This window comes from Leucopleurus acutus (assembly GCF_964270905.1).
Source record: "Leucopleurus acutus genome assembly, chromosome: 16".
Classification (NCBI taxonomy): domain Eukaryota; kingdom Metazoa; phylum Chordata; class Mammalia; order Artiodactyla; family Delphinidae; genus Leucopleurus; species Leucopleurus acutus.
Window position 1 is genome coordinate 64,840,843 of NC_139158.1, and position 26,264 is coordinate 64,867,106.

At 45.9% G+C, this 26,264-nt stretch overlaps 1 protein-coding gene across 2 annotated transcripts; it reads left to right on the plus strand.

The window, feature by feature from the left end:
- The first annotated feature begins 587 nt into the window (after positions 1-587).
- On the plus strand, positions 588-21,635 carry AAR2 (AAR2 splicing factor). 2 transcript variants are annotated; one of them, XM_082856968.1, is made up of 4 exons: positions 588-615; positions 3,695-4,503; positions 8,182-8,411; positions 20,379-21,635. In XM_082856968.1, exons 2-4 carry the CDS (start codon positions 3,747-3,749, stop codon positions 20,544-20,546), a joined length of 1,155 nt encoding a protein of 384 aa, XP_082713094.1. In that variant the 5' UTR covers positions 588-615; positions 3,695-3,746; the 3' UTR covers positions 20,547-21,635. The 2 variants fall into 2 exon arrangements, with proteins under 2 accessions (XP_082713094.1, XP_082713093.1); XM_082856967.1 differs by lacking the exon at positions 588-615 and adding an exon at positions 746-847.
- Positions 21,636-26,264: the final 4,629 nt, after the last annotated feature.

A 26,264-nucleotide genomic window follows, 5' to 3' on the forward strand; every position in this document is an offset into this window, starting at 1 on the left:
CAGTGGAGAACAAGACAGGCAGGTTTCCTCCCTCAAGGTGCGTTTACAGCCTGACTGAGATATCGTAGTAGGCCTGCACTGTCGGAGGACACTGGGTGGTTATAGCTAGAGGGACCAATGTGGTGACTACTGCTGTGAGACTGGTTCTCTCTGGGCTGGGTTTCTGAAGCTCTCCTCTACAGCTGAGTATGGTTGGAAGCTGGGACCGGGTGATAACGGGCCAGCTGTGACACTGTCACTCGGACAGAGATCGACTGAACCGAACCACGACTGAGCCTCTGTCTGTGGCTAGTGGGCAGCCATGAACTTGACCCCAGCCTCAGAAACCATGACTAATTGAGACCGAAAAACCATGGCTGGTGGATGTGTTTCTGGAGCGGGATATAAAATGCATCGTTTGATGAAAGTTATTATCCACTGTTCAGAAGCTAAAACCAGTAACTAAAAGTAGCAAAAGGCAATATTTGATGGGGCGGAACCTGCAGAGGCGGACCGTTCCTCCCGCGACCGAGAGATCCGCCCGGCCCCTTTTCCCATTGCTCCAGTCCGGCGCCCGAGAGGGAGAACTTCCGGTGCGCTTCCGCGGTGCCTGAGCCTGAGGCAAGACCCAAGTCGGTGAGCGCGGCCTCCTGTCCTCTTTTAACTCCTCTGCTTTCTTTGTCTGTGTGGTCCGGCCACCCCTCTTCCCAGCTTGGGATCGTGGAGGGCCCTGCACTAGGGCACCTAGCGGGAACTGGGACATCCCCGTCTGTGGGCCGGTGGTGGGACCCACCTGTCTCTACAGGCCTTGCTGCCTGAGAAACCGTCACCAGATACACCGTCGCCAGGACTTCCTGGGGCACCCGCGGTAACTTGCTTTTTTTCGTAACTTTAGAACTTGCGGGCCGGAGGCCGTGGCTCCGCCTGACGTGGTTCTGAGCTACTCTCTGTAACTTCGGCTAAGGTCTTTTCTCCGAACCGAGGCTTTGTTTCGTATCTACAAAATGGGTATCATGCTTTTATTAAACAAATGTTTACCAAGTGTCTAATATGTGCTAGAGATACAAAAGACCCACGTCTCCTGGAGATGACAGCCCTCTATTAACATTTGCAAAATTGCAGCTGTGATAAGTGACATGGAAAGATACGAGGCGCCGTGAGAGCGAATTACAGGAGAACTGACTTAGACCCGGTCAAAGCAGCTTTACTGAGGAGATGAATATTGAGCAGAGATCAGAAAAATGATTTGAGAAAGAGGGGAGGGAAGAGTTTTCTATCAGGGAAGCCTCCTGTTTGAGGGTCTGAAAGAGGTCAGTTTGGCTGCAGCAGAGAGCGTGTGGGGGAAAGCATGGTATGACACAAGCTGGAGGAGTTGCCGGGGACCAGACCACGCAGGCCTTCCTTGTAGGTCATGGTAGGAATTTAGTTTGCCAAGAGCCACGTGAGAAGCCTCTCAGAGGATATTAAGTATGGGTGGTGACATGCTTAGATTAGTGCTTTGAGAAGGGCACTCCAGCTGTTGGATGGAGAAGGGATTGAAGGGGCGATCGCTCTCTGGGTGAGGGATATGGTAGTTTAGCTTAAGGAGGTGGTAGAGAGAAGTGGGTGGATGTGACTTTCTGCCTCCCATGGCATCTTCTTTGTGCCAGGCCACGTGCCAGCTGCTGAAGATATAGTGAGGAGAATTACAGTCTGGTGGAAATAGAAGGAAAGGAATGGCATTATCAAGGAGGGGCATACAGATGCCGCCAGGGAAGATGGCTAATTGATGAGCAGTTATTCTAAATGCGATAGCTGTTCATCTAGCAAATATTTATTAAGTACCTTCTGAATTCAAGATTAGGAATAGGAAAATGATATAAATTATTCAGAGCAGTGGCTTTCAGACTTTTTTGATTGTGACCTACGGTAACAAATACATTTTATGTTGTGACCAAGAGTCCATTCAAACACGCAAAGCTTCCGAAAACAGTACTTAGCTTTAATATTTATGATGTACTCTGCTTTTTAAAAATTCTGTCCTTTTATTTTAAAAAATTAATGCTGGCTGAGATTCCCTAAAATGATCTCTTGACCCATTAACAGGTTGTGACTTGCAGTTTGGAAAAATAATGCTGATTTAGAGTGAGAGTCATTTGTGGTGGGTATTGGGTTAAGACAATAAAATATGTCCTTAACATTGTTGGAAAAGGGTTGCTCTTCCTTTCCTCATGGTTTTATTTTGTTTTGTTTGTTTAAATAAAATGAGTAAAAAGGATTAAACAGGCAGCTGGTCCTTCTGTTTGTGAAGTTTTGGGGCCTTGTTTGTATGTCTGGCTAGATTGGAAGTGCCTAGAGGGCAGTAACTGTCTTACTCTGTGAATGTTTCTGTTAGTGCCTGGCAAAGATCCTGGCATAGTGCAGGCATTCCAGGGTTATTTGTTGAATTGAATAGGTAGGTGTCTTGGGACTAAAGGGTTAGATAATTGTCCTGTTTAAATTAGTTCATGTTGGAACCATTCTTTTTTTTTTAATTAATTAATTTATTTATTTGGCTGTGCCAGGTCTTTTTTTTATAACAACACCTTTTATTAATTAATTAATTTTTTTTTTTTTTTTTTTGCTGTGTTGGGTCTTGGTTTCTGTGCGAGGGCTTTCTCTATTTGCGGCGAGCGGGGGCCACTCTTCATCGCGGTGCGCGGGCCTCTCACTATCGCGGCCTCTCTTGTTACAGAGCACAAGCTCCAGATGCGCAGGCTCAGTAGTTGTGGCTCACGGGCCTAGTTGCTCCGCGGCATGTGGGATCCTCCCAGACCAGGGCCCGAACCCGTGTCCCCTGCATTAGCAGGCGGATTCTCAACCACTGCGCCACCAGGGAAGCCCTGGAACCATTCTTATAAATACAGAGGCAGTGTGTGTCTGCTTACAGAAGTTTTATCAGTGTGTTCTCATGGGTAGTTCAGAGGTAGACAAAATAAATGTTCTATGGTCTTTCTCTTCGGATCCAAGGCCAGCTGTGCTTCCTGGATCCCTTCTGGGTGAGCAGTCCAGAGCTGCTACTGACTGTGAACCCTTTGGGAAGTCGTTTCACTCTCTGGACTTAAGGGTTTTTATAAGTAAGAGAAGAAGGGTGTGGTTGTGGTTGAAAAGCTCTTTCACTGCCCAAACCTTTTGTGAATTTTAGATACTGAGCACCCACTTTCCACCTTTGGTCCATTTCTGGGCCTTCCCTGAGGCTTATAGGAAACTGAGTGGGTGCTTCTCAACTCTTCTGGGGACTCTCCAGCAATAGGTTTTAGACAGAGTTAGAGTTTAAGACAGTTTAGGCAGAGTTATAGTTAGAATGGACCAGCCAAGCTTTCTCTGCCTTCATCCTCTGTTGTGAGAAGGAGATCTGAGAGTAGATCCTGAGTGAACAGTGGAAAGAACACTGGCCTGGAGGGCGGGGTACCCAGGTTCTAACTGGGTCCTCTGTGACCTTGAATATGTCACTTTTCTTTAACTGATGTCTTTCCAGCTGTGAAGTGAGTGTTCTTGCTCATTAAACCAAAACACAAAACCCCTCTTCTCTTTGAGTCTTATTTTCTTCATCTGTAAAACAATGCGGGGTTGTGGTGAAAATTAAGGGAGATAATTATGTCAGGGGTCTAGTTCAATATCTAGCACATAGAGAATGCTCAGCAAATGAAGCATCCTTCCCCGGGTTCTGATTAACTCTGATATATTTCTTTTTCAGCTGTTCTGGAAAACTAGAAAAGTTTTCTTTTTGGTCACTCACCACTGGTCCCATGGCTGCCATGCAGATGGATCCTGAGCTTGCCAAGCACCTCTTCTTTGAAGGGGCCACTGTGGTCATCCTGAATATGCCCAAGGGGACAGAGTTTGGCATTGACTACAACTCCTGGGAGGTGGGGCCCAAGTTCCGGGGTGTGAAGATGATCCCTCCAGGCATCCACTTCCTCCACTACAGCTCTGTGGACAAGGCCAATCCCAGGGAGGTGGGCCCCCGTATGGGCTTCTTCCTTAGCCTACAGCAGCGGGGGCTGAAGGTCCTGCGCTGGGATGCAGTCCAGGAAGAGGTTGACCTGTCCCCAGCCCCAGAGGCTGTGGTGGAGGCCATGAGGGCCAACCTCCAGGAGCTGGACCAGTTCCTGGGACCTTACCCATACACCACACTCAAGAAGTGGATCTCACTAACCAACTTCATCAGCGAGGCCACAGTGGAGAAGCTCCAGCCCGAGAGTCGGCAGATCTGTGCCTTCTCAGATGTGCTGCCTGTGCTCTCCATGAAGTACACCAAGGACCGGGTGGAGCAGAATCTACCCCGCTGCGGCACTGAGTGCAAAAGCTACCAGGAAGGCCTGGCCCGGCTGCCCGAGATGAAGCCCAGACCCGGCACAGAGATCCGGTTCTCCGAGCTGCCCACACAGATGTTCCCGGCAGGTGCCACGCCGGCCGAGATAACCAGGCACAGCATGGACCTGAGCTATGCTCTGGAGACCGTGCTCAGCAAGCAGTTCCCCCAAAGTCCCCAGGACGTGCTAGGTGAGGAGGAACGAGGCTTTGAGAGTGGGCCAGGGGAGGTGTATATAGTAGGAGGGCTTGAGAACAAGGAGTACATCTTGGGTTATCTAGTCCAGTGGTTCCTAAACCTGGCTAGGAGGCGGTCTTGCCCAGAATGCTTGTTAAAGATACAGATCCCCAGGTCTTACCCCTGGAGGCTGATTCAAGAGATCTGGATTGGGGCCCCAGCAATTTATCTCTCTGTCTACCTAACAGACAAGCACTGTAGGTGAACCTGATGCAGACAGTCCTGTGTTTGTGTACTGATGGTGTGGCCCAGCCTCCCTGCCACCGCGTCTTACAGATTGAGGTCCATAGAGGGAAAGGATTTGGCTGCTAAGTGGTGTAGTCGAAGTGAGACCAAAGCCTAGGGCTCCTGGTTCCCAGGCCCAGCCGTGTTCCTGGGGGCCTCCCACCTCCCCGCTCAGTTTGCTCCTGACTCTCTCAAGGCTTCATCCAGAACAGTGATTTTCTTTTTCTTTTTTTTTTAAAGGTCCAATTCTTTTTCTTTAAATTTTTAAAATTTTATTTTAAAAAAATTTTGACTGCATCAGGTCTTAGTTGTGGCACGTGGACTCTTTCATTGTGGTGTGTGGGCTTCTCTCTAGCTGTGGCACGCAGGCTGCAGAGTGTGCGGGCTCAGTAGTTGTAGTGCACGGGCTCTCCTCTAGTTGTGGGGCACGGCCTCCAGAGCACGTGGGCTAAGTAGTTGTGGCGCATGGGCTCAGTTGCCCCATGGCATGTAGGATCTTAGTTCCCCAACCAGGGATCGAACCCACCGGCCCTGCATTGGAAGGCGGATTCTTAACCACTGGACCACCAGGGAAGTCCCAGTGATTTTCTTTTAATTGTCATAGTTTTTATTGTTGTTTTTCCCCCTTATTACAAAAAAATAACATATATTCATCCTAGAAGAAAAACAAAAATAAAATTCCAAATCCCACCACCTAGAAATAACCATTGTTTTGCACTTTGTTGTACTTATTTTCCATCTTTTAGGTATATATTTATATGTATTTCTCAGTTTAATATATTTTTGTGTTTCCTTTTAGTCTTTTTTTATTCAATTATGTGTTTTTGTATATATAATATTTTTACAAAAACAAGACTACAGTATATTATTCTGTAATTTGCTTTAATATAAACATTTTTCCATGTCACTGAAATGGTCACTTCTCTTTAGTGGCTACTTATGTTCCATAGTAATTGAACCAACCCCTGTTGATGGATCTTTAAGATGTCCCTATTTTCCCTATTATAAGTGGCGTCTAATGAATGTCCTTGTGTGCCCTTCTGCATACATTTCGGGGTGAAATTGTTGGATCAGAGTGTGCATGTTGCCAGGAGAAGGTCATGCATCCTTGCCGGCTGGTGAGGCTGTTTGTTGCCCATCACCTTTGACATGGCATTTGATATGGCAGTTTAGCAAAGGTCTCTTCCAACTGGATAGTTGAAAAATGACATCTTGTTTCAATTTATATTTCTCCGATTACTAGTGACAGCAAACATTTGTCACATCTTTAATAGTTGTTAATATTTTTTCTTGTATAAGTTGTCCAATATTTACATCTTTTTCTATTGGAAGATCAGTGAGAATTTTGAATATAGGGCCTTTTACATAATAGGCTTAGCTGATAAAAAGGGACATTTTATGGGGTGTATCTATTTTCATTTAATAAGTAACACTTGAAATTCTGGCTTAAAAATAAACAGAAAAAAAAAATGAACAGAAATCCTGTTCTCTACCTCTTAAACATTTCAGTTCTTCAAAGTAATCTTGTGAAAAGGTCTGTTTCAGGGATTACTGTATCTTCATGACAGTCCTTTGAAATTATTTCTGATCTCATAATTTAATTTTAGACTGAGCCAGAAATGTATGAGTTTAAACAAATGCCCTAAATTCAGAGAATAAGCTCGTATTTTCACAAACTAACAAGGTAAAGCCAACCGAAGAAGCAAATCATTAACCTCTAGAAAAGGTTAAATTTTCTAACCTATAGAAAGTTTAACTATATTTTGAAAATATTGATCAAATGTTCAAAATATCTAGACTAGGTAGCTATCCACACAAATCAAACTTTGTTCCACAAGCCTAGGAACAGAGAACTAGTTTTTCCAGGTCTCCAGAGGTGACAGATCAGACACCATGCATTTAAAGAGGTATTTAGTGTTGAGTACATCTGTTCTTTTTATGGCCCACACGTAGATATACCACAGAAGCCCTCCTTAAATTTGAAGCCAGAGAGAGCGTCTCTGATCAGCAACAGTTTATCTTGGCAACTAGAGACCCAGCTGCTTGCCCAAGGACAATGGCTTCTGGATTACCAGGTCTCTGTTTGAGACAGGGATCTGGTGGGAGTGTGGGAATAACTAAGATTTCTTGAGTGATACTTTGTGCCAGGCATTATGCTAAATGCATTATGTATACTATATTGATTCATTTAATCTTCACTACAACCCTCAAATAAGGAAATTGAAGCATAAACAGATTAAGTAACGTGCCCAAAGTCACACAGCTGCTAAGTGGTTGGAGCTGAGATTTGAACCTATGCATTTTGGCTCCAGAGCCCATGCTCTTAACCACAGGCTGCTTATAGAGATCAAATCACAGAGCCCTGTGATTAAACAAAGAAAAATAATTTGGCTGGCAGGCTAACCCTGGAACAAGTACTCATGAATGTTCTTGTTCAGGGAGGCTCTAGGACTGTTCCCACCCAATAGAAATCTGTTTTAGGGCTTCCCTGGTGGCGTAGTGGTTAAGAATCTGCCTGCCAATGCAGGGGACATGGGTTCAAGCCCTGGTCCGGGAAAATCCCACATGCCACGGAGCAACTAAGCCCGCGAGCCACAACTACTGAAGCCACACTACTGAAGCCCATGTGCCTAGAGCTGGTGCTCTGCAACAGGAGAAGCCACCACAATGAGAAGCCCACGCACCGCAACTAGAGAAAAGCCCGCGCACAGCAACGAAGACCCAATGCAGCCCAAAATAAATGAATAAAGTAAATAAATTTTAAAAAGAAATCTGTTTTATCTTTCCATTGTTCAGTTGCTAAGCATTAGATGTGTGACCTTGGGCAATTTGCTTGACCTCATCTATGAAATGAGGCAAATACCACCTTCCCTGATCACCGTGCGGAGTTGGGCTGAGGATTATGTGGTGTAATGCAGCATTTCCCTGACCCTGAAGCAGACCGTGTGCATCAGAGGCACCCGGGAAGCTTGTTAGAGCTACAGAAACTGAGACCCCATCATCTGTCCTCAACCAGGATCTCTGGTGGTGAGGCTTGGGCAGCTTTATTTTTAACAAGTTCTCTTAGTATTTCAGATGGGCAGCCAGTTTGGGGATCCACTTGGCATAATATCCATGGACACATTTGTAAACTTGTTAAATGCTAGGCAGATACTATGTGTGCCTCTTCTCTTGCACTCAGATATCACAGAAATCCAAAACCAGTTTGGTTTCTCATGGCTTGAGTTTATAGCAGTTCAGCAAACTTTTATTGAGCAGCTGCTAGGTGCAAAACCCTGTGCCGGGCTCTGGAAGAGTGACAAGGATAGAAAGCCACTTATTGCTGAGGCCCAGTGGAACTGGCGGCTTAGTAGTGTCAGCCAGTACTCCTGTCCCTCAGGCTTATTTCTCCTCTCTGCACCTTTCAGGTGAACTCCAGTTTGCCTTTGTATGCTTCCTGCTGGGGAACGTGTACGAGGCATTCGAGCACTGGAAGCAGCTCCTGAACCTTCTGTGCCGGTCAGAAGAGGCCATGGTGAAGCACCACACCCTTTACGTCAACCTCATCTCCATCCTGTACCACCAGCTTGGCGAGATCCCCGCCGACTTCTTTGTGGACATTGTCTCCCAGGACAACTTCCTCACCAGCACCTTACAGGTGAGCAGGCTTTTGGCTGACACCCAAGTGGGTCAGAATTAAGGCCAGGGTGTGTGAAAGTACCCTTGGAGGCTTACCTTTTTTTTTTTTGCTGTTCTTTCCTGAGCCAAGTTGTCTTCATTTCAGTTTCCTAATAGTAGGCTGTTCCCTAGTTCTCTCTCTCCTACTTGATTATAAGCTCCTTAATTCCAGAGACCCTCTCTCCTTCTCTCCGCCTCGCCCCCCAAGGTGCCTAGCACTGGGGTACTTGGAATTTGAGTCTGCCCCACCCCTTGAGCAACTCGGCTCAAAACAGTTTTTATTTCTGCCTCCCTGTAGCTGTAAGTTGCTGCAAACCAGTAGGACAGAGTTTTGAAGCTAGTTATTCCCAGGGAAACATCTGCAGCTCCTTAGATCTCATTTAGGCATTAAAGTAACTTTGATTTCCTGTTCAAACAAAATGTGCCAATTTCTTCAGAGACTCTCTGACAGAAAAAGTGAAATTTGCTTTTAACTCAGCAATTAAATTTTCATTATGAGTGATAATTAGGGAAGAAGCTTCAAACAACTTACAATCTCAATCCTGTGCTATTTCCTCCCTTTGCAAACAGATTAGCTTCCTTTATGTTCTTGGGACAGCCTCTGTCACTCACATTGTGTAACTTTCTCAAGTATAGAAGAGGCAGAAGCTGCAGGCTGTCAGTTTCCATACTTTCTGTTTCATGACTTTTTTTTCACTGTGTGTGAGACCCCCACAGGCCTGCTCCTTAAAAGGTGGCTGTTCACTAACCTCTCACTCCCACCCATGGTAAGGGAAGGAATGAACAGTCATTAAATGCCTGTGGCATTTAATAGGCACCATGCTTATCTCTTTATATGGGTTCCCTCATTTAATCTCTCTGGAGCACGTGAGACAGGGAGGATTATTCCCATTTTACAAATGAGAACACTGAGACTCAAAAAGATTAAATCATTAATATAAGGTCACACAGCTGGTAGGTGGCAGAGTCAGGATTTGTACCCAGGCCTGAGTCTTGGTTTAAGGCCTATGCTTATGCCCCTACATACCGAATACAGTGTAGATCCCCCCCCCCCCCCCACCGAAAAGAGTCTTGATTGACATTAGTGGACATACCTATCAGGGGCCTGTTTCTCAGAGATACAGAATACTTTTCTAAAACCAGCATTCTGTTGGAAGAGTCCCTGTGATCAGGCAGCTGACATAAACCTCTGAAGTTGAAGGACTTGTGTGGACCATGGGGATGAGTCAGTCAGGCTGATGGTTTGAGCCTGGTATATTCCACTTCATGGGAGTTATAAAACTGCCCTTTTATTGGTTCTTGATATCACAGAGAAATTAAATCCCTTTAGCCTTCCTCTGCAGGGGAAATCGCCCCAGTTACTGGGTCATGGGTTGCAGAGCAGTAGGAGGCAGCAGCCTGCTAACTGGCCTCTGGCAGCGGGAATACGTGCTGCCCTTGTGATATGCCCTAGTGCTGTCGTGCAAACATAGGAGGGCCGCAGTGTGTCGTTGGCTGTCCAACCATTGTCAGCATGACCAGCAGCTGAGCTCTCATTGCTGAGGCTTTGTTGCCAGCAATGATTTACAAAGCAGAAAGGGCCCAGCTGGATTGCTCGATGTCCAGGTAGGGTGTGCAAAGCTGATGATTAGAAGAATTTTGTCTTTGGACTTTTCACCAAGAAAATTTGATGTCATTATTTGGAAAAATCCAGGACATGTGCCTTAAAAAAAATACATCAACACCTGTTTTTTGTTTTTTGTTTTTTAAAAGCCCATTCTCTGCATTCAAAGACCTTATTCTTTTTTTGTTTTTTTTAAATTAATTTATTTAGTTTTGCTGTGTTGGGTCTTCGTTTCTGTGCGAGGGCTTTCTCTAGTTGTGGCAAGTGGGGGCTACTCTTCATCGCGGTGCGCTGGCCTCTCACTATCGTGGCCTCTCTTGTTGGGGAGCACAGGCTCCAGATGCGCAGGCTTAATACTTGTGGCTCACGGGCTTAATTGCTCCGCGGCATGTGGGATCCTCCCAGACCAGGGCTCGGACCCGTGTCCCCTGCATTAGCAGGCAGATTCTCAACCACTGTGCTACCAGGGAAGCCCCCTCAACACCTGTTTTTTAAGCATCCTTTCTTTATATACAACGTTCTTCTCAGAGTGTTGAGGAATATGTATATGAGTTAGCCTGTTTCTTAGAGGTACAGAGCACTTTTCTAAAACCAGCATACTGTTGGAAGAGTCCATGTGATCAGGCAGCTGACATAAAACTCTGAAAGTTGAAGGACTTGTGCAGAAGCATCTCTTCATTGATTTAGCAGGCGTTTGCTGTGCACCTGTTGTATACAAGGCCCTGTTCTAGGATGGGAGATGTAGCTCTGGGCAAGACAGACAGAGTCCCTGACTTGGAGTTTAGATTTTGGTGGGAAAGTAAACAAATGAATTAACCAGATAACTCCAGGTAGCCCTAAGTGTTTTAGAAGGCAGTACCATTTTCCTAACCCGGGCCTTTTGGTCTCATCTAGACTGCATCAGAGTTTATCAACTTCCATGTTTACCCCCATCAGTCCATCTGTCTCCCACACTGCCACCAAAATGCACCTCTGATTCTATTTCTCTGTGGTCCTCGTTGCCTAAAAAGTTAAAAGCCCAAACCTAGGTGATAATACCCATTCTGATCAGGCTCCTAATCTGTTCTCCAGCTTTTCCTTCCTTTCCCTATTTTCCACCATCAACTCCAGCAGCAGTGGTCTCCTTGCAAGTTGCCAGACATGCCATGCTGTTCCATGCCTTCCACTTTTTTTTTTAATTGTAAAGAATACGTAACATGAGATTTACCCTCTTAATTTTTTAAGTGTACAGTACAGTACTGTTAACTATAAGCAGAGAGGATCTCTAGAACTTTTTCATCTGGCACGACTGAAACGTTATACCCATGTTTCATGTCTTCTTAACTGAACCTGATTTTCCCTCCGCCTGTACTTGTTGATCCTACAGGATGCCCTCTAGGCATCCCTCTCTGTGGTGCCATCCCTGATATCTCCCTCCTTTCCATACTATTAGCCTACTTTGTACGTGTCACTATTATATTGCACAGGCTGTGCTTGTGAAATGTATATATTGTCTGCCTGACTTCCCCACTGAGCCATGGGCTTTTACCAGAAGCCTATTTTTTGTTCATCTGGTTATATTCAACACCTACTTGAGGCCTAGCACTGATCTCACTTTGTGTTATTGGGTGTTTTTAGTGCATAATTCCTGTGGCAGTGTGAACAGATGACCCTGCTATGACAGGTGTAAACAGTGAAGTCTGGTCAAAGGGCATTAGGAGCACCAGAGAGGTGCTGGAGTTGAGATTTGAGGAGACAGAGAGTCAGGAATGGCGTTTTTGTGAAGGGGGGCATTTGATCATGAGCTTGAAGGATGACACAGATTTCAATGGGCAAAATGCGGAAAGGGTATTTCAAAACTTTTCTCTTTTTTGATGGCAAGTTTCACTGATGCCATCTTGGCAGTGAGATCCTGTCACCCTACACACAGGCACTCACTCCGGGTGTTTGTGAGTGAATGAATCAGCCCATAAAAGCCTTCCTTAGCCAGCCGCCTGCTCTCCCCGCAGGTCATCAAGTAAGTGGAACTGGCTTTCTTCCTTCAGAGTTTAAATGGCTGCTACACCTGGAGAGGGACTGGTGTTTGTGTGTGAGCACTTAAAGACAGCCACATTAGCTTGTGTAAAATCAGCGACATAATGCCCTCTGCCAGTAGAGGCCCCTTTGAATAGATGCCACTGATTTTTACAAATCCCATGGATTAGCTTGAATAAAAATTGTTTGTTTTATAAAAATAGATACAGTTTTTTCTTTTATTTGAAGCAACTTGAGTCATCATAATTTGTTTAAAACCAATGAAAGGATAATCTGAATTTAATAGTATGTTATAAAGTGAATTATGTACAAAATAAGAATTCTTATTACTGATTGCATAGCATTTAGGCATATAGTCATGTAACCTGTTTTTTTTTAATACTTTTAGTCGCAATAGGCCACTAAATAGGTTCTCCAGCTTCATTTCTTGCCAGTATTCGAAATACTAGTGTCCACCTTTAACTCTCGAGGGAAAACACTAGCTCTGACAATGATGTCTGTAGTACCGGCATACCTTGGAGATATTGCGGGTTCGGTGCTGAGCTACCACAATAAAGTGAATATCACCAAAAGTGAGTCACATGAATTTTTTGGTTTCCCAGTGCATATAAAAGTCATGTTTACTCTATACATAGTCTATTAAGTGTGCAGTAGCATTATGTCTTAAAAGAAAATACCTTAGTGAAGCACTTTATTGCTAAAAAATGCTAACCGTCATCTGCGCCCTCAGTGAGTCGTAATCTTTTTTTTTTTAACATCTTTGTTGGAGTATCATTTCCTTACAATGGTGTGTTAGATTCTGCTTTATAACAAAGTGAATCAGCTATACATATATATATATCCCCATATCTCCTCCCTCTTGCATCTCCCTCCCACCCTCCCTATCCCACCCCTCTAGGTGGTCACAAAGCACCAAGCTGATCTCCCTGTGCTATGTGGCTGCTTCCCACTAGCTATCTATGTTACATTTGGTAGTGTATATATGTCCATGCCACTCTCTCACTTCGTCCCAGCTTACCCTTCCCCCTCCCCGTGTCCTCAAGTCCATTCTCTATGTCTGCATCTTTATTCCTTTCCTGCCCCGAGGTTCTTCAGAACCTTTTTTTTTTTTTTTTTTAGATTCCATATATATGTGTTAGCATACGGTATTTGCTTTTCTCTTTCTGACTTACTTCACTCTGTATGACAGACTCTGGGTCCATCCACCTCACTACAAATAACTCAATTTCGTTCCTTTTTATGGCTGAGTAGTATTCCATTGTTTATATGTGCCACATCTTCTTTATCCATTCATCTGTGGATGGACACTTAGGTTGCTTGCATGTCCTAGCTATTGTAAGTAGAGCTGCAATGAACATTGTGGTACATGACTCTTTTTGATTTATGGTTTTCTCAGGGTATATACCCAGTAGTGGGATTTAGTTTTTTAAGGAACCTCCATACTGTTCTCCACAGTGGCTGTATCAATTTACATTCCTACCAACAGTGCAAGAGGGTTCCCTTTTCTCCACACCCTCTCCAGCATTTATTGTTTGTAGACTTTTTGATGATGGCCATTCTCACTGGTGTGAGGTGATACCTCATTGTAGTTTTGATTTGCATTTCTCTAATGATTAGTGATGTTGAGCATCCTTTCATGTGTTTGTTGGCCATCTGTATATCTTCTTTGGAGAAATGTCTATTTAGGTCTTCTGCCCATTTTTGGATTGGGTTGTTTGTTTTTTTGCTATTGAGCTGCATGAGCTGCTTGTAAATTTTGGAGATTAATCCTTTGTCAGTTGCTTCATTTGCGAATATTTTCTCCCATTCTGAGGGTTGTCTTTTCGTCTTGTTTATGGTTTCCTTTGCTGTGCAAAAGCTTTTAAGTTTCATTAGGTCCCATTTGTTTATTTTTGTTTTTATTTCCATTTCTCTACAAGGTGGGTCAAAAAGGATTTTGCTGTTATTTATGTCATAGAGTGTTCTGCCTATGTTTTCCTCTAAGAGTTAGATAGTGTCTGGTTTTACATTTAGGTCTTTAATCCAGTTTGAGTTTATTTTTGTGTATGGTGTTAGGGAGTGTTCTAATTTCATTCTTTTTTTTTAGAAATGGCTTTTATTTATTTATTTTTGGCTGTGTTGGGTCTTCGTTTCTGTGCGAGGGCTTTCTCTAGTTGTGGCAAGCAGGGGCCACTCTTCATCGCGGTGTGCAGACCTCTCACTATCGCGGCCTCTCTTGTTGCAGAGCACAGGCTCCAGACGTGCAGGCTCAGTAGTTGTGGCTCACAGGCTTAGTTGCTCCGCAGCATGTGGGATCTTCCCGGACCAGGGCTCGAACCTGTGTCCCCTGCATTGGCAGGCAGACTCTCAACCACTGCGCCACCAGGGAAGCCCTCTAATTTCATTCTTTTACATGTAGCTGTCCAGTTTTCCCAGCACCACTTATTGAAGAGGCTGTCTTTTCTCCATTATATATTCTTGCCTCCTTCATCAAAAATAAGGTGACCATAGGTGCTTGGGTTTATCTCTGGGCTTTCTATCCTGTTCCATTGATCTGTATTTCTGTTTTTGTGCCAGTACCATACTGTCTTGATTACTGTAGCTTTGTAGTATCCTCTGAAGTCCGGGAGCCTGGTTCCTCCAGCTCTGTTTTTCTTTCTCAAGATTGCTTTGGCTGTTCGGGGTCTTTTGTGTTTCCATACAAATTGTGAAATTTTTTGTTCTAGTTCTGTGAAAAATGCCATTGGTAGTTTGATAGGGATTGCATTGAGTCTTTGGGTAGTATAGTCTTTTTCACAATGTTGATTCTTCCAATCCAAGAACATGGTCTATCTCTCCATCTGTTTGTATCATCTTTAATTTCTTTCATCAGTGTCTTATAGTTTTCTGCATACAGGTCTTTTGTCTCCTTAGGTAGGTTTATTCCTAGGTATAGTCGTAATGTTTTTGGTTTGAAATATTTTGAGAATTACCAGAATATGACACAGACACAAAGTGAGCAAATGCTGTTGGGAAAATGGTGCTGATAGACTTGCTCAATGCAGGGTTGCCACAGACCTTCATTTTGTAAAAAATGCAATACCTGAGAAGTGCAATAAAACAGCATATGCCTGTGTTTTTGTCATAACACCAGCTCTGATAAATTTCACCTGCCTACTCCTGCACCTCCTGCCATCAACTATCACTTCTGCACACTTACGGTGCATTATTTCATTTAGCCCTCACAACAATGCTAGAAGTTAAGTATATAATCCCATTTTATAGATGAGAAGACAGGAACAGGGAGGTCACATAATTTTGCCTGAGTTTGTCAGAGCTAGTGGATGGCAAGGCTGAACTTTGATTCTAAAGCCCACTGTGGTGGGCTCCCATATATGATTAGAGCCCCAGATGAAACATCCCAGATTCTTTAAACTGACCTCAGAAAACATGATTCTGCTGCTTTTCGCCTTCTTGGTAATTGTTGTGAAGTGATAGTCTTGCTTTTAACACCACTTACTTCTTCTGCAAGTGGAAATAAAATGTACTACCTCTGGCTAGTTTCATTCTAAGTTGAATAATCATGTGGGAATTGAAAAAATTAGGAAATTTCATCTTTTTGGTCTAGCCACAAAATAGGATAAGCAGTGACTCAGCTATCTACCGTGGTATTTTGAATTTCTCAAGGTGACCTGACTGAACTCAATTTATTTAACTGGGGTTTAAAAGAAAGCTTTCACATTTCTGACTAAAGTACAATTTTACAATATATAGACTTAATGGTAAAAGTATTAATACCTTTTTTGTTTAATTTGAAGAAAAATACCCAATGGGTGTGCTTTTAGTTCTAAAGTGCAGATGTTTGTGAAATGTTATTATCCTTTTTCAAAAGTATTTTTAAAATATCCAGGATTAATATTCCCATATTAAGATGATTCATTTCTCAGTGATTTTAAAAAGTTTACTTGTTTCACTTAAGTAAATAAAATAACCATATCATTACTAAATTTATATAAGAAGGCATACAATTAATCTAAAAACAAGAGAATCAAAGTAAATTGTTGTTTGGAAACCAGATACTGTCTAAACATCTCTTCTGAATTGTGAATTTTTAAAATCACAAGTTTGTAAACTATAGGGACAAAAATAGATCAATGGATGCCAGGCGCTAGGGTCAAGGGGAGGATATGGGCCTTTAAACTCATAGACTGGATACCAAAAGAAAAAGCTATAAACAGATACCTATCTTGATTACATCATATAGTGGTTGCATGGGTGTATACATTTATCAAAACGAATTGAACACTTAAAATGGATGAATTTAATTGTATGTAAATTATGTATCAATAAAGTTGGTTTTTTAAAACGGGCAACCTAGGCTGTGACCTGGGTCCTGGAGGCCTGCAGAAGGGACAGTTCCAGAAGCACCTGGTCTCCAAGCCCCTTGGTTCCCCATAGGACACGGCTGAAAATATCAAGGATGTATTACGTCTGTGTCAAGACAAAAAGAAGGTTTTGGTAGGGAAGAAGGATTTCGATTTGACTACTGGGACTGGATCTTGCTTGACATTTATCACTTGCTCAGCATTTATCACCATCCTTATCTGTACAATGGGAATAGTAATTTCCTATCCTACCTCCCAGTTTGTAGTAAAGATTAGACTGACAAGTTCTTTAAAAAGGACATAGCGCTTTTCAAATTAGAAGCCTTATTTTTCAGACTGAAGCCTTCAGTTATACCTGCCTCTAGTTGATGTTACCCCCATGGCGACGTTGGAGAGGTGGGTGGGAAGGATGAATGACGAGTATGCACCCAGCCTGTTCCAGTCTCTCACTGCTGGCCATCCCTACATCTCATTCATATCCATTCAGTGAGCATCCTGTGGGCCCCAACTCTATGCCAGGCCCTGGGCGATCTGCTGTGTGGGTCACATTGATAATTAGGAAGTGACCCCTACTCTGGAGGGCACAGATCCCTGTGATGCAAGCAGAGTGTGAGAAATGCCATAAGGGATGCTCAGGCGCAGTGCTGGGGGAACAGAGGTTGGAGCAGTTCCTTTCAGCTTGGGCTTTCATAAGAGAACTGTCACAAGGAGATGGCTTGTGAGCCGGTGGCATTCAGGGGCCTGGTAAATAAGCCACGTCCTCCCCAGGACGGGTCCCTTATTCTGTCCAGCACCATCATGTAATTATCGAGCAATCATTTGGTACAGGCACTGTGCAAAAGGGACCCAGAAATAGATTTTCGTAGAACGTATGATCTTCTTCGTTCTTTTGTTCATTAAACATCCAATGGGTCCTTTTTATATGGCAGACTCTGTGCCAGGGGAGTGGGATGCAGGTAGGAAAAGGAGTCTCTGCTTTGGGGTTGCTCCTTGTCTCTTGGGAGAGCTCAATGGTAAATGGACGGTTACTGACTGAGAGTGAGGCTATGTCCCAAGTAACCCTGCGCACCGGGGGAGCACAGAGGAGCACCTGTTCTGTCTTTGGTCTGGGAAGACATCCCAAAGGAGGTGGCATCTGAACTGAGCTTGGGTCACTAGTAGAAATTAGTAGGTGAAGGAGGAGAAAGCAGGGGTGGAGAAGCGTGTTATAAGCAGAGGGAAAAGCCTGTGTGAGTAGAGGCACAGAAGAGGCAATGGAGCATGTTTGGGCAGCTGCTCAATGTGGCAGGAGAGGAAGGGCTGTGTAGAGAGTAGTACAATTTACCATGTAAGGAGGGAGAACAGGAAGAGGCTTTTGCTAATTCAGCCAGCAGGCCCCCGCCCCCAGGACCTCTGGGGGCAGACCCATGGGTGCACAGGGCCTCCAGCACTAATGCTGTTTGAAACAAGGCTTCTCTGCTTCCCATACCAGGCCCCTCCCCAGGGTTCAGCCAGCCTCACGTTCAGTGCTCCAGAGCAAGCTCCATTAGCTGCCTATGGACAGGCCACCGGCTTCCCCACTGCCCTCTCACCAGTGAGCTCACACAGCCCCTCTAATTAGTTATTGATCTGGTATTTTGTTGTAGCTGTGCTTCCTGCTCCTGTATTTAGTCGATTCCCAAGTAATGAAACTAAATTCTGTAACCCCCCCACCTTCTGCTTCTGAGCCTCCCCTCCCCATCACTTCAGTCCCTGCTACCACCCCAACAAAGTGTCTCCAAGCAAAGACCACTGACCATGAGCCTCACTCCTGCTAACAGAAAGACAGTGGAGAGGCGGTTAGGAGGCGTGTTGTCCCTGGAAGCAGCTGCAGAGTACACCTGTTACCTTTGTCAAGTCAAGGCCCCTGGAGCCCAGATTCCTTCCTTGGTGGCCTGCGGGCCAGCTGTGACACGAAGGTGATGTGGATCAGATTGCTGCTTTCACCCTCATGCTGCTGTGTCTGGGGTGGTCTTGCAGGGAGCCAACGGGTAGTCTGGGAAAAACTGCTCCTTCCTTTCTGGTAATTTTGACCCAGCCATTTAACTCCCCTCAGCCTCCATTTCCATAAAATAGGCATCCTAGTGTGTCTTCCCAGGGCCTTGTGAGGATCCATTGGACTACTCTATGAAACTTCTTTGAGAACAATAACATAGTGTGAGAAGGAGTAATGGGTTTGCTGTCATTCTTAGAGAAGCGGTTGAGATCCGGGACAATCTGGAATGGAGTTTCAGAGGTAGGGAAAATTACTCTGTTTGCCCCTGCCCATGTTTATATTAGATGAAACTGAATTTAAAAGAACATCAAAACAAGGGATTAATGTCCAGAATATATAAAGAACTTCGATGACTCAACAACACAAATAAAAAAACCTGATCCAAAAAGGGCTTCCCTGGTGGCGCAGTGGTTGAGAGTCCGCCTGCCGATGCAGGGGACACGGGTTCGTGCCCCGGTCCGGAAAGATCCCACATGCCACGGAGCGGCTGGGCCCGTGAGCCATGGCCGCTGAGCCTGCGCGTCCGGAGCCTGTGCTCCGCAACGGGAGAGGCCACAACAGTGAGAGGCCTGCGTACCGCAAAAAAAAAAAAAAAAAAAGGGCAAAGGACTTGAGTAGACTTTTCTCCAAGGAAGATATACACATGGCCAATAAATACATGAAAAGATATTCAGCATCACTAATCCTTAGGGAAATGCAAATCAAAACCACAATGAGACACCACACCCATTTGGGTAGCTATTGTAAACAAACAAACAAAAACAAAATAACAGATACTGAAGAGATTGTAGAGAAATTGGAACCCTCGTTCATTGCTGATGGGAATGTAGAATGACACAGCCACTGTGGAAAACAGTATGGTGGTTCCTCAAAGCATTAAACAGAATTACCTTATGATCCAGAAACTCCACTTCTGGGTATATACCCCAAAGAATTGAAAGCAATGACTCTGTAAGAGATATTTTTATATCCGTGTTCATAGCAGCATTATTTATAATAGCCAAAAGGTAGAAACAACCCAAATGGCCATTGACAGATGAGTGGGGAAAAAATGTGGTATCTACATACAGTGGCATATCATTCAGCCTTAGAAAGGAAGGAAATTCTGGCACTCCCTACATGAGTGAACCTTGAGGACATTATGTTAAGTGAAATAAGTCAGGCACAAAAGGACAGATATTGTATGATTTCACTTATATGAGGTACCTAGAGTAGTCAGATTCATAGAGAGAAAGTAGAATGGTGGTTACCAGGGGCTGGAAGCGGGGAATGGGGAGTTAATGGGTGTCGTTTCAGTTGGGCAAGATGAAAAAGTTCTGGAGATGGTTGGTGGTGATGGTTGTGTAATAATGTAAATATACTTAATGCCACTGGACTATACTCTTAACATGGTGAATATTATGTGTATTTAGTACAGTCTTTTAAATTATAATTTTTTTAATGTTTAAAATGGTAGATTTTGTGTTATGTATATATTACCACAATTTAAAAAAAACAAAGCTTTTAAGGGGAATAGAAACCTCAGATTGGCAGCCTGGGGCCCATTTAGATTAGAGCAGCAATTCACCCTCACTGGGTTAGGGCCTGGGATTTTATGGGATCCAGGGGCTTATAAGCACCCCCATGCCTTTCTTAGTACCAGCTGGTGTAGCTACTGCCTCTTTTTCTAAGTTACTGTCCAGGTGCCCAGTAGATCTCCCCGGAGAGCAGGGCCAGGGTGATGGCCCCGCTGGCCTTACTCTCAGTGGGGCATCTCTGCCCAAGATAGTAATTTTCCATTCTGGTCCTGCCCGAGCTTCTCAGCTGGGCTTGGACCTTCTTTCTTGGTTTGGGGGGAGCACAGTAGGTGTCCTGAGCCTGTGCCAGCAGCGGCTGATCCACCCACCCTGGAGAGCTGAACACCACGAGGAAATTTCCACAGCTTTCTCAGCCCCTCTGTGTTCTCAGGAGTGACTTATCCTCTGTTCTCTGTAGGTTTTCTTTTCATCCGCCTGCAGCGTTGCCGTGGATGCCACCCTGAGGCAGAAAGCTGAAAAGTTCCAAGCTCACCTAACCAAGAAGTTTCAGTGGGACTTTGAGGCGGAGCCTGAGGACTGCGCCCCGGTGGTGGTGGTTCTTCCCGAGGGCGTGGGGACTGGCTAAGTGGAAAAGCTCTCAGCCAGAGGAGGCCCCTTCCCCACGGCTGCGGTCCTGGCTCCTCCATTCACCTGTCCTACTGGGACTTACTGGGGCAGCAGCCCTGCCAGGTTCTACAAAGATGGAGCCAGAATTCCCTCCTTCACCAATAAATAAGTTCCTTCAGTGCCAGCGAGGCTGTACCCCATCTAGAAGGCGCATTTGTGGGTTCGCCGTCAGCCTGGCCTCGGTGCTATAACCTAACTGAATTCCAGATGAGCTCTTGGGAGAGACCTGCCTCAGCAGCAGCCTGCTTCCTCCCAGAAGAGAAGTTGAGCCAAAAGCCCAGGAGAACCGATTGTTTATTCCGTAGAACGATTAGAAACCCTGGAGTGCCCAGGAGTCTGAGATGTCAGCTGGTGACTTTTTAAAAGTTAATCAGAGGGTAATAGGGAGATGAGCCAGGATTTCTGCCTGCCCCTTGTTGGATGGGAATACGTCACAGAAAACATGGGTGTGTGACCACCCTGGAGCCCCAGGTTGGGGAGGGCATAACAGAAGACAGTTGGGTTGAATCTGACGAGTGGTCAGCTTTTGCTTTAAGTCCCTTTCTCCTGTCCAGAGGTCCCAGTGGATAATCTTTCAAGATCATTGCAGCCCCTGACCTCAGAGGCGTTGCTAGTGCCACACCCCTCCCATCTGCTCCGTTCTAAGGCCTCAGACCCAGAAGTGGGCCTTGGTGACCCTTTGTATGGCCCCATTCCTCACCAGAGCCAGCACGAGTGTTTCTGATGACCTGGAGATTCAACGACAAAGAGAAAGGTTCTTGCTTTATACAGGCTTCTTTGGCCCTGTTGAAGTTCTGTGCCTTTATTCAGAGCTCCAGAGATGACCTGGTCAGCCTGGGTTCGCCCCCCCCATCCTGCTGTGGGGCTGTCAGCCACAGGAGTGATGGTGCTCCGGTTTCCTGGGAGTCCTGAGGGCCCGCGCATCATACACACAGGCCCTGCCACCCTGACCTCAAACTGTTGTACTGTGATCAGAGTCCCTGTGCTGCTCTCTCCCAAGGCTGCGGCTCACACTAGGTTTCTGAATAAGAATCCTCTCCGGTTAAGACTTTCGGTTCCACTTGTCTCCTTGGAATTGTTTTTCCAAGAGCATAACGTACATTAAAGTCTTGGAGTTGAGACTAAATCCCCTTGTGTGAGTCTCATAGTTCATCTGCCCAGTTCCCACCGCAGCCAGGCACTGTCTTTAGATGCACATGTCCTCCCTACCGGGCACCAGGAGACCCTGCCCAACCTCTGCAGGCTCTGGAGGAGGCAAGTGACCAGCGATGTCTCCTGTCACCAGCGGGGCTTCTGAGATGGGCACACCTGCAGGAATGATTGAGGCCCTGTATCTATATAGCAACCAGAAGGTTCACCTTGTGTGAATTTGCTGTTCTTTTTCTCCCCAAAGCCCAATCATCAGAACTACTGGGGAGCTTGTTAAAATTGCAGATTCCAAAGGAATAAAGCCCTGATCCATGCCGCAGCATAGACAAACCTTGGAAACACTGTACAGAGTGAAAGAAGTTGGACGCAAAGACCACATGTTGTACGATTGCATTCTTACGAATCGTCCAGAGTTGACAAATCCTTAGAGACAGAGGGATTAGTGGTTACCAGGGGATGGGAGAGTGGGGAAGGGGGAGTGACTGCTAATGGTACTGGGTTTCTTTTTGGGGTGATGACAAGGTTCTGGAAGTAGGTAGTGGTGGTGGTTGGCCAGCCTTATGAGTATCATAAAAACCCATACAAGTGTATGCTTTAAAATGGTGAATTTTATGGTGTGTAAATTATATCTCAATAATTTTTAAAAGTTCAGACTCCCAAGTCCCACCATACAGGAACTCGGAGGCAGTGAATGTGGGTGCAGCCTGAGTTCTGAGGCACACTCAGTTTTGAGTTACTACCTAGAAGTAACAGCATTGCAATTTAGTACCTAGAGCTCCACTGGGACAATTTGTCTCCCACTGGCCTTGACAGGGCAGCACCTGGAAGTTGGATCATGTGACCTGTTCTCTAAGCTTGTTGGTCTTATGTCTACACAGACACATACACCCCCCAACTGCGCCCACTCACACAAATGGGTTAAAGAAAAGCAGCTACAATGTATAAGTGCTCTGTTCTGTTAGTTCACTTAATCCTCACAACAGTATGTGGTAAGTGCTATTATTATCCCCATTTTACTGATAGGAAAATGGGCTCAGAGAGCTTCCGTCATTTTGCTAGGGTCCCACAGCTTGTAAGGATTGAGCTCAAGAGTCAAACCAAGCCCATTGGTGTCCAGGGTCCGCACTCAGTACTGCATTCACTACTGTGATTTACTCCTTCCCTACCCTTGCATGTCCAGGACAGCCTTGCTTTCTTCCTGCTTCCCCGGATCTAGCCTTGGCCCTGTTGACAGCCAGCTGTGTGACTGTGGGCAAGCCACTTACGTTCTCCGGGCTTCAGTGTATTTTTGTATAAAGTAAGAGAGTTTGCTTGGACTGAAGATTTCTGGTAAAGATACTCCAGGCTCCTTCAGGCTCCCTCCACTTAAAAATGGAACCTTGTGTTTTAAATGTTTTCAAAGGGAAACTACATTTACATGAGATAATATGGCTGGGCTGACAAAAAAAAAAAAAAAAATAGGTCTGTTGTTGGGGGCTAGAGTGACATAGATGCTGTGTCTTCTCCTTCTCCCAGCTGGCAGTCCTCTGTGTCTTTGATGAATAAAAAATGTGAAAACAAATTAATTATTACTTAATACTTGCAGTATTTTTGGAAAGCAGAAACCTTGAAAACTGAGAACCAGTGGCGTTGCTGATCTCTAAGCTCCCTTCCAGTTCTAACACATCTAAAAGTGAAGCTATTGGCAGGAGCTGGCCTGATTTTAAAATCCCCTCAAATGCAGGCCTCCTGGGGTCTGGCTCTTGTTTGCGAGGCTGCTTTATCCTATTAACAGAATCAGCAGAGGTAGCGACTTTCCAACCCCTTCTGCTGTCCCCGTGACAAACCCTCGCTGCTCATAGCCCCGGTCCGTCTAATTTCTTACCACTTGAGCAGTGGAGGAGTTCCCACCGCTGATTGCCTCTTACCATCGGTAATTATTTTCCCATCGTCATCCCTTTATAAATATTATTTAATATTCTCAGGGTGCTCTGACATGTTGGTTTCTCCAACTAATCAGACTTTGGCTTGACCAAGATGCCATCCCCTGCTGAAACGGGGGCTGGCAATGCAGAGGATGCCGTGGCAAAGCCATTGCTGAGTCACGTCCGCCAGACTTAAAGCAGGACAGAGTTGGGCAGCTCACCTGAGCCACGTGCTAATACTGGGGGCCGCGTGGTCCTGTGATTCTGCAGAACCACTCCCGCTGACCACGGCACTGCCTCACCTTGGAGTTCACCACATCTGGCCCAGGCAGTCTTTGTTGTCAGTAGGCCCTTCTAGACCCTTCTTCTCAGCATCCAACGTCTGTCTCCGAGGTGGTTCATTCTCCCCACAAACCCTGGGCTCCTGCCCTGGACTGACCTCCCTGCTGAGATGGGGTTGAGAGCCAAGGTAACATCAGCTGCTCCCTGCTGGGGGGTGGGGGAGGAGTGTGTCCAGCCCTCCCCCACCTGCTAGGCCTTCTGTCCTGTGTCCTCAGTCTGGTGCTCACCTGTGTAGACTCAACAGATTTCTCTGGAAAACAGGGATCCTCAGGGTTCTCAGGCTGTCAGTTAAAATGCTCGGTGGGAGGAAGGTGGGAGAAGTCGGTGGCTTCCCAGTCCAATGTCAGACGCCTGTTCGAAAGGAACTCCACAGGGGTCTCTTCCTTGGATCTCTGTCTTGCTTCTTCCCTCCGCACAATTTCTCCGTTTTCCCTCTGTCCGCCTCCAGACGTTCTTACCTGGCTCAAGTCTGGACTCTCCACCGCTAAGGGTATGCCGACAGATGGAGTTTCATCTTGAGGAGAGGGAGCCATCCCATGAGAAGCAGAGAAAAATGTGGGACCTACACCAAAGAGCAGAGAGGCTGGGAGAGCTGTCTTGAAGGAGGAGGTCTCTGCATCCTTTAGAAGGGAGAGCTGGGACCCGTGGAAGAAACTGCAGGGGGCAGAGCTTGGCTTCATTCCTTCTCTACCCAACTAATACTTTCTGAGCTCCTGCCCCTGGGAGCTTACATTCCAGTGGGGCGAGGGACAGGCAATAAGTGTAATAAACAGACTGAAGAGTATGTTAGTTGTGAGAAATGCTCTGGAAAAAAATAGAGCCGGATAAGGGAAGTTGGGAGTCCTGGCAGGGTAAGGGGACATGTTGCAATTTAAATGGGGTGACGCTTGAGCAAGGATTTGAGCAAGGGAGCCATGTGGTTATCTGAGGGAAGTGTTCCAGGCAAAATGAAGTGAGTGCAAAGGCCCTGGGGCAGGAGCATGTCTGATGTGTTGGAGGAGAACCAGGGGGTCAGCATGGTGTGAGTGGAGTGATCAAGAAGAGAATGGAAGAAGAGAACATCTCGGAGGGTACAGAGCAATCAGATTGTCCAGGGCTTAGGGACTGTTGTAAGAATGTTGCATTTTAGTCAGTGAAATGGGATCCATTAGAGGGTTTTAAGCAGAAGAGTGGCTTTTGTTTTAACAGGGTCACCAGCTGTCCTGTTGGACATAGACTGCAGGGGGCTGGGTAGAAGCAGGGAGACCAGTAAGAAGGCTAGTGCAGTGGAGGTGAGGGACGACGCTGGCTCAATCAGAGTGATATCAGGTATGCACGCTGGGGCTATTCATGACTCAGATCAGGGATGGACTGGATGTCTTCCAAGGGCCCTTCTAGCCTGATAACCTCGCCTCTGAAGTCTCAGAATCTGGGCAGAATACTGACTCGTTGGGTCCTCCCACCCCCACCCTACAAGTCCCCTGTCTACTGTGCCATCACGGATCTGCCAGCCCTGCCTGTTCCCAGATGTCCATGGTACCTTAGGGCAGGCAAGGCAATGGTGAAGGGCTGGGGAGGAACTCACAGGAGTTCTGGGCTGTCGGGGTGGAGGCAGGTGACTCGACGGCTCTGTTGAGAAGCCATAAATGAGTCAGGGCCGCGACAGGCTCTGGTCACACTGCCAGCGAGTGCTGAGGAGGGTCACGCTTGCTGTTCGGGGGTTCTCGTGACTCACAGAGTTGAGGGCTGTTGGTACTAATTTGTCTTGGTCAAGAAGCGTTCACGCACCCATTTCCACCAGGGAATGTCCATGGACTTCGAGGTGACTAATGTGAGCCGGCATGGAGGGGAAGGTGCTCCCTCTTCTCTGCTGGGAACGTGCTGGATCCTTTATTCACCTTATTCAGGCAGAGCCGTAGGTCTTCAAGGAAGGTCTTATCATTCCTCATCGTACAGACAAGGAAACAAGCCTCAGAGAGGTGAGGCACAGGCTCACGAGTCTCAGAACCAGAATCCCAGCCTGTCTGAGTCCGGCACGGCCCTGCCACCACACAGCTCTCCTTAATAAGAACGGTTACATAATCTGTGATAATTACCAGTGGATCCAAGGCTGCCAGCCTGATAACTGACAGTGTCAGCCACTTGCAAGGGTGGTGGGCAGGCCCCACTGGCCTCTTGGTTCATGACAGCTTGCTAATGTTTCCACCCAGACTCTTAGTGTCCGGAGCTGGCCTTGGGTACAATGGACTGACTGGCTCAGGCGAGGTGGCACCTGGGTGTGGTAGGAGGGGGAGCCGCATCTG

Excerpts from the sequence above, each read along its gene's own strand:
- AAR2 (XM_082856968.1), top strand. The coding sequence starts at position 3,747 with ATGGCTGCCATGCAGATGGATCCTGAGCTTGCCAAGCACCTCTTCTTT. Across the intron at positions 4,504-8,181 it reads AAGTCCCCAGGACGTGCTAG|GTGAACTCCAGTTTGCCTTT; the intron begins GTGAGGAGGAAC and ends TGCACCTTTCAG. Across the intron at positions 8,412-20,378 it reads TCCTCACCAGCACCTTACAG|GTTTTCTTTTCATCCGCCTG; the intron begins GTGAGCAGGCTT and ends TGTTCTCTGTAG.